This window comes from Coregonus clupeaformis, chromosome 22 (assembly GCF_020615455.1).
Source record: "Coregonus clupeaformis isolate EN_2021a chromosome 22, ASM2061545v1, whole genome shotgun sequence".
NCBI classification, from domain to species: domain Eukaryota; kingdom Metazoa; phylum Chordata; class Actinopteri; order Salmoniformes; family Salmonidae; genus Coregonus; species Coregonus clupeaformis.
The window spans coordinates 4,523,038-4,534,193 of record NC_059213.1 but is presented as its reverse complement, the minus strand read 5'-3'; the positions used below and the strand labels follow the sequence as shown (position 1 = coordinate 4,534,193).

General features: G+C 45.5%; 2 protein-coding genes across 2 annotated transcripts; both read right to left on the bottom strand.

The window, feature by feature from the left end:
• Positions 1-1,700: 1,700 nt before the first annotated feature.
• Positions 1,701-5,635, bottom strand: LOC121546331 (zinc finger and SCAN domain-containing protein 12-like). The gene is made up of 3 exons (XM_041857530.2): positions 5,600-5,635; positions 5,249-5,370; positions 1,701-3,809 (listed from the first exon to the last, which is right to left on the bottom strand). Exons 1-3 carry the CDS (start codon positions 5,610-5,612, stop codon positions 2,865-2,867), a joined length of 1,080 nt encoding a protein of 359 aa, XP_041713464.1. The 5' UTR covers positions 5,613-5,635; the 3' UTR covers positions 1,701-2,864.
• A 737-nt stretch (positions 5,636-6,372) lies between these two features.
• Positions 6,373-9,005, bottom strand: LOC121546327 (zinc finger protein 613-like). The gene is made up of 3 exons (XM_041857525.1): positions 8,811-9,005; positions 8,322-8,452; positions 6,373-8,137 (listed from the first exon to the last, which is right to left on the bottom strand). The coding sequence occupies exons 1-3, from the start codon at positions 8,818-8,820 to the stop codon at positions 6,971-6,973; spliced, it is 1,308 nt and encodes a 435-aa protein (XP_041713459.1). The 5' UTR covers positions 8,821-9,005; the 3' UTR covers positions 6,373-6,970.
• Positions 9,006-11,156: the final 2,151 nt, after the last annotated feature.

Genomic DNA, 11,156 nt, shown 5'->3' with positions numbered 1-11,156 from the left:
CTGGCCAATAAAAATAAAATATTAAGATGGGCAAAAGAACACAGACACTGGACAGAGGAAGATTGAATGAATGAAAAGATGCTGGAGGAGTGCTTGATGCCATTTGTCAAGCATGATGGAGGCAATGTGATGGTCTGTGGGTGTTTGGTGGTGGTAAAGTGGGAGATTTGTACAGGGTAAAAGGGATCTTGAAGAAGGAAGGCTATCACTCCATTTTGCAACGCCATGCCATACCCTGTGGACGGCACTTGATTGGAGCCAATTTCCTCCTACAACAGGACAATGACCCAAAGCACAGCTCCAAACTATGCAATAACTATTTAGGGAAGAAGCAGTCAGCTGGTATTCTGTCTATAATGGAGTGGCCAGCACAGTCACCGGATTTCAATCCTATTGAGCTGTTGTGGGAGCAGCTTGACCGTATGTACGTAAGAAGTGCCCATCAAGCCAATCCAACTTGTGGGAGGTGCTTCAGGAAGCATGGGGTGAAATCTATTCAGATTACCTCAACAAATTGACAACTAGAATGCCAAAGGTCTGCAAGGCTGTAATTGCTGCAAATGGAGGATTCTTTGACGAAAGCAAAGTTTGAAGGACACAATTATTATTTCAATTAAAAATAATTATTTCTAACCTTGTCAATGACTACATTTCCTATGCATTCTGCTATTTTTCCTATTCAAACTCATTTCATGTATGTTTTCATGGAAAACAAGGACATTTCTAAGTGACCCCAAACTTTTGAACGCTAGTGTATATCATATTTCTAAATAGCTTGGGGTCAGAAGCATGATATCATAAAATCAACAGGATAAAAAAACTATAGATTGCTGTTGAACCAGCCTTCGTTATAGCCTATAGGCCTAGGTTAAGGGGTAGCCTACGGAGGGCATGGTTTTAATCATATTAAACGTAAAACTAGCAACTGTTACAGGAAAGTACGTTCTAAATACAAGTGTCACAAGCGTCATCTCATCTCTCGTTTCATGATGGGCATATGGACACGTAGCCTACATGTAGGGGTTTTTCCGCACATCCAAAACGGGAGCTGGCTAAAATAATGTAGGCCTACACAATACATAGATAAAAAGGGGATCACGGATAGTCCTGAATGAATCCTGAATAATGATGAGTGAGAAAGTTACAGACGCACAAGTATCATACCCCCAAGACATGCTAACCTCTCACCATTACAAATTACAGGGGAGGTTAGCATATTTCTGTGTCTGTAAATTTCTCATCATTCATTACTCACAATTCATTCAGGACTATCCGTAATCATGGTAGCATACACATTAATGTAGAAGTGTTTAGAAACATTCTTATTTATTCTTATTTACAATAAAAGTGACTCCAAAATGACACAATACATTATTTACCATTAATTTCTATTGGGCCCAAAATAATCTGAAACACAACCAAAACAAACAGCAAATGCATCCAACAAGTTTGTAGAGTAACCAGCTTGATGTAATCATTGCATGTTAGGAATATGGGACCAAATACAAAACTTTTGACTACTTTAGTACACATAAGTGAATTTGTCCCAATACTTTTGTTCCCCTAAAATGGGGGGACTATGTGCAAAAAGTGCTGTAATTTCTAAACGGTTCACTCGATATGGATGAAAATAGCCTCAAATTAAAGCTGACAGTCTGCACTTTAACCTCATAGTCATTGTATAATTTACAATCCCAAAGTGCTGGAGTACAGAGCCAAACGACAACAAAAATGTGTCACTGTCTCAATAATTACGGAGGGCACTGTATTTCGAAGCAGTCTCACGAGCCAAACCCTTTATTGATAGGCTTGGATACTTGGCGAACGCACTTCGCAGGACCAAAAAAAAATGCCTTAATTTAAGGGAAGGGAGGCCATAGGCTTGGTTTTTAATCGAATTAAACCAAATGGAAAAAAAATAAGTGTTTTAAAAGTTTATTAATACAAGGGTTACCGGCACAAAAAGCACATCTCTTCTCTTGTTCCATGAGCATTAGGGCACTCTGCGTCACGGCTGGATAGGTTGCACTTCCGCTCACAAAATCCATGCCATTACCAAGCGAGTTACAACAAAGACCTGCTTTTCACTGGTCTTAAATGTCTCGATATGCGCTGCATGAAATTGACACGTTTGCGCATGTTTTCAAGGACACCTTTAATATTGCCACCCCCCACCTCAGAGCTAGTGAGCTGATATTAGACAGGTAAATTGCAGAACATGGCGCATGGGGTCGAAAACGCCCGTTTTTACATGCTGAAATTGCAAACTAACGTGTGCTTGCCCTGCCATAACGCCAGCCGAAAATAGAGCCCCAAATCTCCTGTGATCAGTATCAATCAAGCTGAGAGCAGACTTGTTTAGAAATAACAGTGTGTTAGCAAGAATAGAATACAAACTAATGAATTCATTCCATCTACATCACCTCAGAAATGAAAATATTCAACTGTCCTTGTTCTAGCCTAGGTTTACACTCTCTCTCAAAACAGGTATTTACACAAGCCTGTTTCAAATGACAAATTAACAAAATGAGGGGTACGTGGTTAATTGTCCTCTTACCCAGTGGTGACGTGGTGCATCAAAATGTGAAGAAATAATAGTTTATCAACATTTTAAGCTGAACATTCCGATCTGTTCCATCAGCCTTATTAATTGATACGGCGTACACCTCCACTACACTACTTTGATACGCATCGTGGGGACTAAGAAGTGAGTATACTCATTGCCCAATGACAAATAAGTGGGTATATGGCTACCTGCGTATACCCTCCTGAACACCACTGCTCTTACTCCAGGACACTTCACAACTATAATGTCAGCTAAAGAATGGTTCCCAGATATCCCGTGTACATCTCAAGCCACACTGCTACGATTTCTCTCCATTGTGGACACTCCTATGTCTGATGAGGCTACTCCGGAAGGAGAAGCTCTTGTAACATAGTTTGCACTTGAAGGGCCTCTCCTTGGTGTGAACGGTCTGGTGCTCCTTCACATAGTTCGCCTCAGCGAAACGCTTCCCACACGTGGAGCAGGAGTACAACTTGTCGGCGTCCGTCCTAACACTCGGCCTCCCACATTGTGACCCACTGACACCTGAGGAGGTAGAAGCAGGAGCCACCACCCTCAGGTGGTTAGTCTTTGTGCTCCCTCCTTGACCTCTAGCCATTGTTTGGGTGTTGTTGGGATTGTATGCTGTGTTATAGGCTTGGTACCTCTCATGTTGAACACCCATCCTGACCCTGTCTGCATTCGTGGGGTTACCATGAGATAGCTGAGGAACGCTAGACCCAGGTACGGGCCCAGGCCTTCTCTGAACCCATTCATTAGGCATTAGACGAGATCCCGAAGGAGAAGACAGACGTCCTGTTAGACTACCACCAGGGGAGTCTCCCACCTCTCTCTGTGAAGGCTGAAGCCCAGGTTGACCTGCTCTGTTCATCATGGATACTGTGGTGTTTGTATCATAGGAACAGGAGGGTCGATCTCTATCAGCCCCAGGCCCTGCTTCATCCCTGCACTGAGACTGTGAAGAGAAGGTTCTGGACTTCAGACTGGATCCCTGACTGGAGCCTCTGTCTCGCTGATGACCACCAGGACTGAGGTTGTTCAGTCCACCTGTCCACTGGTTGTGTTCTGTGTGGTGGAGTCTCTGTCCCTCGAGGTTCGGTCCTTCTTCCGACTCTGGAAGGAAGAGCGATGGCTCCTGATCCATGGTTCTGATCCGGGGCCAGGGTTTGTGACCAGCCGCCTCAGAGGTCCAGTATTTCCAGCCAGCTACACCGGATATCAGCAGGTCCTCATGGACTGCAGACTGTAAACACAAATTGTACAGAAGAGCATATAAAGGTTTATATAAGAAACTCTTTGCTGTACACATAGAAACATGACATGATAAGTCAAGCCCATCTCTAACACTGTGATTCAAGTACCTAACAATATGGAGCCATTGGAGGTTATTATAAAAATGTCCATTATGTGTTGATTCAAGAATGAAGTATAATGTTTTGGTTCCACTGAGATAAGGGAAACTCAGTCCCTGCAAGGATACAAAAATAACCAAGTCAGTCAGCACAGAGTCAATTTTGTATTTCATTTCAACAAAATGGTCAAACACTCATATAACGTGAAGTTAAATCTGGTACCTTCACTTTGATAGAATGAATTTTTAAATACTTTAAAGTAAAAATGTAATAAGACACTATCATTATTTCACTACAAACCACAGTATGAAAAAACAGGACAAGGTTCTCACTTTTCATCAGTGAAGCATTTTTACAGACACCATCACACCAACCATCACCATATCATCTACTCTGCCTCATCATACTCATTCTTTCCTCAGTTCACCTCATCCAGTTCCCTACTACATCCAAAACTAACAGAATTAACTACAAACTAACTAGTACTACATTACATTATAAGGGGGCTTTGTGCATTTTCTGCTGGTGTATCCTGAGGTAGCTCCTCTCTAAGAACCTCTTCCCGCAGTGCATACAGGCCTCTCTCCCTTGTGGACCTACAGATGCATCTTCAGCTGGTCCTGGTGGGAGAACCTATTCTCACACTGGGGGCAGCTGAAGGGATTCTCCCCTGTGTGGACTCTCTGGTGCCTCTTCAGGTTGGATGTGTCTGAGAAACTGGCCCGGGATAGGTGGCACCCAAATAATTTCTCCCCTGTGTGCATCCTCTGGTGGGGCCTCTGGTGGCCCCCACCTGTTTGGGGAAACTGAAGGCTTTCCCACAGAACGAACACGGGAAGCGCTTCTTTTTGCCACCGGATCTACTGATAGCGTTACTACTACTGTCATTTGTCAATGGGCTTGTGTTGCCATTTAGTGTTGAGGCACTGGCATTGTCTGAAGTCTGGTTTAACATAAGGAGAGTGTGAGGAGGACGAAGGCCAGGGAGTGTCTGTGTTGTCACAGGGTCCATGTTCCAGTTGATAGATCCTATAGAAGGCAGGCTGAAGGCAGCACCTGTTAGGGGGTTAACCTGAGGCGCCATCAGTCTCTCTGAATCACAACTATAGGAGCAGGACGGAGCATCGCTAGCCGAGTCTGTGTCTGTTCTCTCCCGCCGCATACGTACACCTCCCCGTCCCCGCGGACCAAATCTATGCATCGCCCTGGTCTCAGCCAGTCTGTTGTCATGGAGTTCAGTTGTTGTTTTGTGTTCGACTGTCTGTTTCTGGTTGTGGTTAACAGTGTTGTTCCCCAGCCCAGAGTTGAAGACGCTGTCCCATCCACTGACCTCCACTATGTCACCTCTGGTTGTGGCCTGCTCAGTGATGTTGTCCCCTGGGCCCTTGGCTGCACCCGTCTGGTAATCCAAGATGGCCGCCCAGTCTCCTCTGTTAGCCTCCAGCCAACCACCTGCAAGAAGAGGAAACTATACTTTACAAACATGGTAGAGAAAACTCTACATTATAAGGTTTTTTTGGTCAAATACCTGGTCAAGTTCATACATTATAACATTTGTTTTTAGTATGTAAACATAAGTTGTATTGATTTCATGAATGAAGAAGAAAACTGTAGCCAGGCGCATCACTATTCCCATTGAAGATCTATTACTGTATGTAGGCTATATGTATTTCTCCCTTACCTTGCTCCCCCATCTTTAGTCCACTCAACAGGTCAATGCTCTCTGGTCCGTCTTCTATTGTCTCCTCTTTGACCAGTAGCAGATCAGGCTTCCCATCCTCCATGTCTACTGACTGTAAGAAATACAGAGTGAGAGGATGTTGGATCAAGAAATCTGATATGAGCACCCTGCTTTGGAGCATCTTGTGATTGGGCAATGAGGGATTAATCAAGACCTGGCCCCTATCCGTACCTCAGTGAGACTGTGTGTGGTCCTGTGCTGCTCAGCTGGTTCCTCTGTGGGTTCAGGAGGAGGTGTAGTCTGGTTGTCCTCCATGACCATAGTCCCCTCAGGGTTCCCCAGACCCTCCTCACACCCCTCCCCCTTTATCAGCAGCACCTCTGGACCCTCCTCCTCCTGGAAGAGAGAGGTGATACAGATTACACAGACATACACTCCCTCAGGTACGTACAAACAGATAATAAACACACTTTCAACATGGAGTGTTTACCCATCCCCACTACGTTTGAGTCCTATACTGTAGTTACAGAATGACTTCATTGTTGTTAAACCCATCATGGTGGACATAAATATGTTGAGGGTAAATATGAGTCAGCTATGATACATCAAGTCATCAGACAAACCTGACTATTGTGACGTGTACAGTAGGTGTTTGTTAGTGTGTGGTTATGTGTAGCTATATTTAGTAAGAGTATATTGGTTATAAAGCGCTGTCGTGTTTATGCAGAATAGGGTGAGATCAGATGTGATGTATACTAAAGAGAGTCTCAATGAAAAGTCCCATTTTGTGTTTATTAAACATAAACGATTTTTAAATACAACATTAAAAAACACATACGTCTCAACTAAAGAGACCTTGATAAACTGCATTCATTTTCTCATTAAAGTAGTATAAAATAGGCATTTGTGAACATCATATAGCCTACACAGTACAAACACAATATGTTACAGACTTTTTAGGCTTGTATATGCCTTTTATATCACACAATGTCTGGATGCAATATTCTACCCAGAAATATTCAACACTGAAATCTGTTACTCTCGTTATTCCAAATGCATCTTTGGATGAAAATTAACCTTTGTCTTTAAAGAAAGACTCAGCGTTATGACGTTTCCACAAGCAGCACCGCAGATATTGCGATGAGCGAGATGCAAGACTTTGCTCTCACCTAGTCACAAAGAGTATTTGCGCATGTGCACAGCTGTGGGACCAAAACCGCAGAGAAGTTTAGCCTCTCGCTTCAATGCTCTAAGTTGTTGTGGAAATTGCCCCACTACTGCCGTTTACTTTGTGCGTCTACTGAGTCTCCCTTTAATGCAGGGTTTGATCTAAACATCAGAAGCTATCGAGTGGAATAGTTACTTTCTATGTTATAGAGTGGAATGGTTTTTCTGCTGGTGTATCCTGAGGTAGCTCCTCTCTGAGAACCTCTTCCCGCAGTGCGTACAGGCGAACGGCCTCTCTCCCGTGTGGACCTTCAGGTGCGTCTTCAGCTGGTGCTGGCGGGAGAACTTCTTCTCACACTGGGGGCAGCTGTAGGGTTTCTCCCCTGTGTGGACCTTCTGGTGCCTCTTCAGGCTGCAGGCCTGAGCGAAGCGCATGTTACACTGGGGGCAGCTGAATGGTTTCTCCCCTGTGTGGACCCTCTGGTGGATCTCCACCTTCTGGGGGCAGCTGAAGCCTTTGTTACAGAACATGCAGAGGAACCGTTTCTCTTTACTATTGCCTGATGTGGCTCCTCCTCCCTGAGCCTGGGCTCTAGCTTTGTCGTTTGAGTTCAATACCTGATCGAAAAGGACGCTGCTGTGTGAATCGGAAGGCCCCATCGACGTGGACTCTGGGTCGTGATCCCTGAACGTGTGTAAAAGGGAGTGGGTGGCGACATTTGGATTTGTCTCTAAGCTTTCCCTGTAATCTAAGAAATCTCTGCCCTGTGAGTGTCTGTCTCCTAGGTGACTATCTGCATTCCATGTGGGACAAACATCACCCTCCACGTTCACAGTCACCTCATCTACAATCAGACCCTCCCCTTTCTTATCTAAGCACCCTTCAGAGTATACACTACTACTGTACTGGTTCCAGTCCCCTCTAGACAGATCAGTTTGTGTCTCTAAACCCAAGGATATGTTGCCAGGGTCCATCTCTGTAGCGTAAGAACAAGATGGATCATCACCATCACCATCACCATCCTCACAGGAATGAACCGTCCTCTGGTGAAATACTGGTAAATACTTTGACCTGGGAGCAGGACGACAGCCCAGTCTCCCCAGGCCCAGTCTCTCTGGGTCTGATCTGTGGTCAGATCCTGTGTGTACAGTTAAAGTCTTGGTGTCTGTCTCTGACTTGAGGACGGTGTTCGGCGTTCCACTGACCTCCGTGAAGCTGCATTGGGTCCTGGGCTGCACTGGGGTGGTGGTGGGCTCCTCCGTAGCTACAGGGGGCGCACCAGTCTGGATGTCTCTGCTGTGCCGTGGGTCCTCCACTCCTTCAGACCTCTCCTGCTTGACCCCTGGAACTGCAGCCTCTGCATCTGCAGACTGACACAAGGAGAGAGGAGATTATTACCAGTACTTCGTAGGGAAGTCTCACAAGCTCCCCTATGGCAGATACATGAGGATATACTGTACATGTAAGCAAGGGCATAGCTGAGGGGAGCCTTACTGAAATAAAAGGGACACATTTGATTTACAAAGTAACTGTCATTCTTTATGCAACACTAACCTCTATCACAATAACGTGCTGGGTTGAGGTTCCACTCCCCTCATCAACAGTGATTGGCTGGTCATCTCTCCATGCATTGTGTACCGCTGGCTTCACAAAGCTCCTTTGGCCTCCAGTGAGATGTCCTTCACCTGAGATTGGGGGAAAAGTGGTGGTTAGGTTAGATTCTGTAAATGCTCAAGGCTATATTGTACACTATTGTCACTGTCGACAATTGACAAGGATGTAATGTAACTCCTCTCATAACTTCTTGATATACTATTTGTTGATTATGTTCCATGCATCACATTGTTTTAATTTAGTAAATAATAAGAAATGCAATAAATCAAGAATCTGGTTAGAATATGATTGTGTCTTTGCACATTATAGCTAAATAATTAGGGGAATTATTGCATACTATCCAAAAAAAATCCAAGTCCCAATTCTGTGTGCAGAGGGGAACGGGGCGACAGGCCGCTAAGTGTCCGCCTTCTGCTAAATGTACTGTACCTCTTGCCATTCCTCTGTATCGGACACTACTGGGACGACTGGCGAGGACGCGCTCTCGCGTAGTCCTCTCTGCGCGCTCCCGTGCAACCTTCAGTTCCAGTAGTTTCCTCCGCAATACCCTGTTTTCTTTCTGGCTTTGAGTTATTTCCAAACGAAAAACTGCATAGTCGTCGTCTACGAGTTTACAGATCTCTGCCACGGCTGCATTCGCTAGCACCTCCATGATGGAGGCTATTTGAGTGTGAAAAACCATACAGTTAGCCATTGTTAGCAGCTAGCAAGCGTTACCTAGATAACATCTATCAACCAAGTCCAGTCTCTAACGCGAATTAAACACTACATGGGGTGAGTATGTGACGCTGTGCAGTTAAATTAGTCATATTTTGTAGTTCCAGGGTGTTAATAAAGGTTTCAATAACAACAATAAAAACGCTAACTTGGAAATTATTCGTGGTCACGTCTTTGTGTGATTTTCCGGTAGACTAGACGCTGTGTTGCGTATTGCTGCCTGTCACAGGTCGGAGTGTGAATTGCACATTTTGTCAGAAAAAAACGAGTTAAAAGCACCACCATCTAACCCTACACATATACACCACTATACCCAAAAAAACAACCACCCCTATCCTACTACTTTAGCCCTACCAGATCATACTCCAGGAGAACAGCCTGGGAGGATGGAACCTATTCTCTTTAAACCCCCTGTAGATCTTATGCGCTAAAATCTTACACCCAAAATTGTATCTGCTGCTGCCACTACCACATCTATTTTCTGGGATTTATGCTCCATCAGTGCAGTACAATTAACCATAGCAATAAACGCAAGAAATCCTACCTTACTAAAGCTCATCCTCTCTGGATCTCTCTCTTCAGGCCTACTCACTGGGGGGCTCCAGTCGAATCACTCACCTTTGGGCTATGCTCTACTCTCCACTGCCTCAGCATAGGAAACGTTCTGCCCCACTCAAACTCTGGCAATCTCAACCTGTCTCTCTCTCACAGGGCTCTTCGGATCCCCAGCTGCATGTTGCCCCCACAGTTGACACACAGTGCTTTCTCTATTCCAACTTTACTATCCCTCTGACTATGCCCTCCTGCACATTTCTCACATCGTGGAATCTCCCTTCTACACACTGCTGCAACATGTCCGAATCCTTGGCACCTAAAGCTCCGTAGCGGTTTCGGAACATAGGCCCTAACAGAATATCAAATATAACGTAACTTTATGACTATAACTACTGTACCCTGAAGGAGTGAAACGAGGTATAATATACTATGGTAAAATCCAATGATGGCCAAAGATATCCACCCGTCATGGAAGCCCCACCTTCCACAGGTGATAAGCGTGAGGCTCGGATCCATTACTTCAATTTGATACCGCTCTTCACCGAGCCCAGTAACGGGTGGTGCTGGGACAAACGGATGTCATACCTCGGTTCCCTCCTTCAGGGAACAGCAGTTATAGTCATAACATTACGTTTCCTTTCAGTCAGTCAACTTTCAGTCCCCTGTCCCACAGTAAGCAAGCTGTGGGCTGAACTGGGAGCAATGACATCCAAGCCATAAAACCTCACAAAAGTGTGTGGTGATGCCCAACTCGCCACAGCACAAATATCGTCCTACAGTCAAACCTTTAAACAACACCCAAGATGGCGCCAGACTCCTGGTGGAGTTGACGTGTACACCGCTACAGTAGGTAATCCTTGCCCCTTGCTGCTATATGCCAGGGAGACAGCCTCCAAAATCCAGTGGGAGAGACGCTGCTTAGAGAGCTGGTTAGGTACCTCCTGTGGTGAATGCCCATCCTGACCCTGTCTGTATTGGTGTGGTAACCATGAGGTAGCTGAGGAAGGCTAGACCCAGGTCCAGGCCCAAGCTTTCTATGAACCCTTTCACTAGGCATTAAACAAGATCCTGAAGGAGAAGACAGACTTGCTGATAGACTACCACCGGGGGGGTCTCCCACCAATCTCTGTGAAGGCTGAAGCCCAGGGGACCTGCTCTGTTCATCATGGATACTGTGGTGTTTGTATCATAGGAACAGGAGGGTCTATCTCTATCAGCCCCAGGCCCTGCTCCATCCCTGCACTGAGACTGTGAAGAGAAGGGTCTGGGCTGCAGACTGGATCCCTGACTGGAGCCTCTGTCTCTCTGATGACCACCAGGACTGAGGTTGTTCAGTCCCCCTGTCCACTGGTTGTGTTCTGTGTAGTGGTGGAGTCTCTGTCCCTTGTTGGTTGGTCCTGGTTCCGACTCTGGAAGGAACAGCGACGGCTCCTGATCCAGGGTTCTGATCCAGGGTCAGGGTTTGTGACCAGCCACTTCAGAGGTCCAGTCTCTCCAGCAACA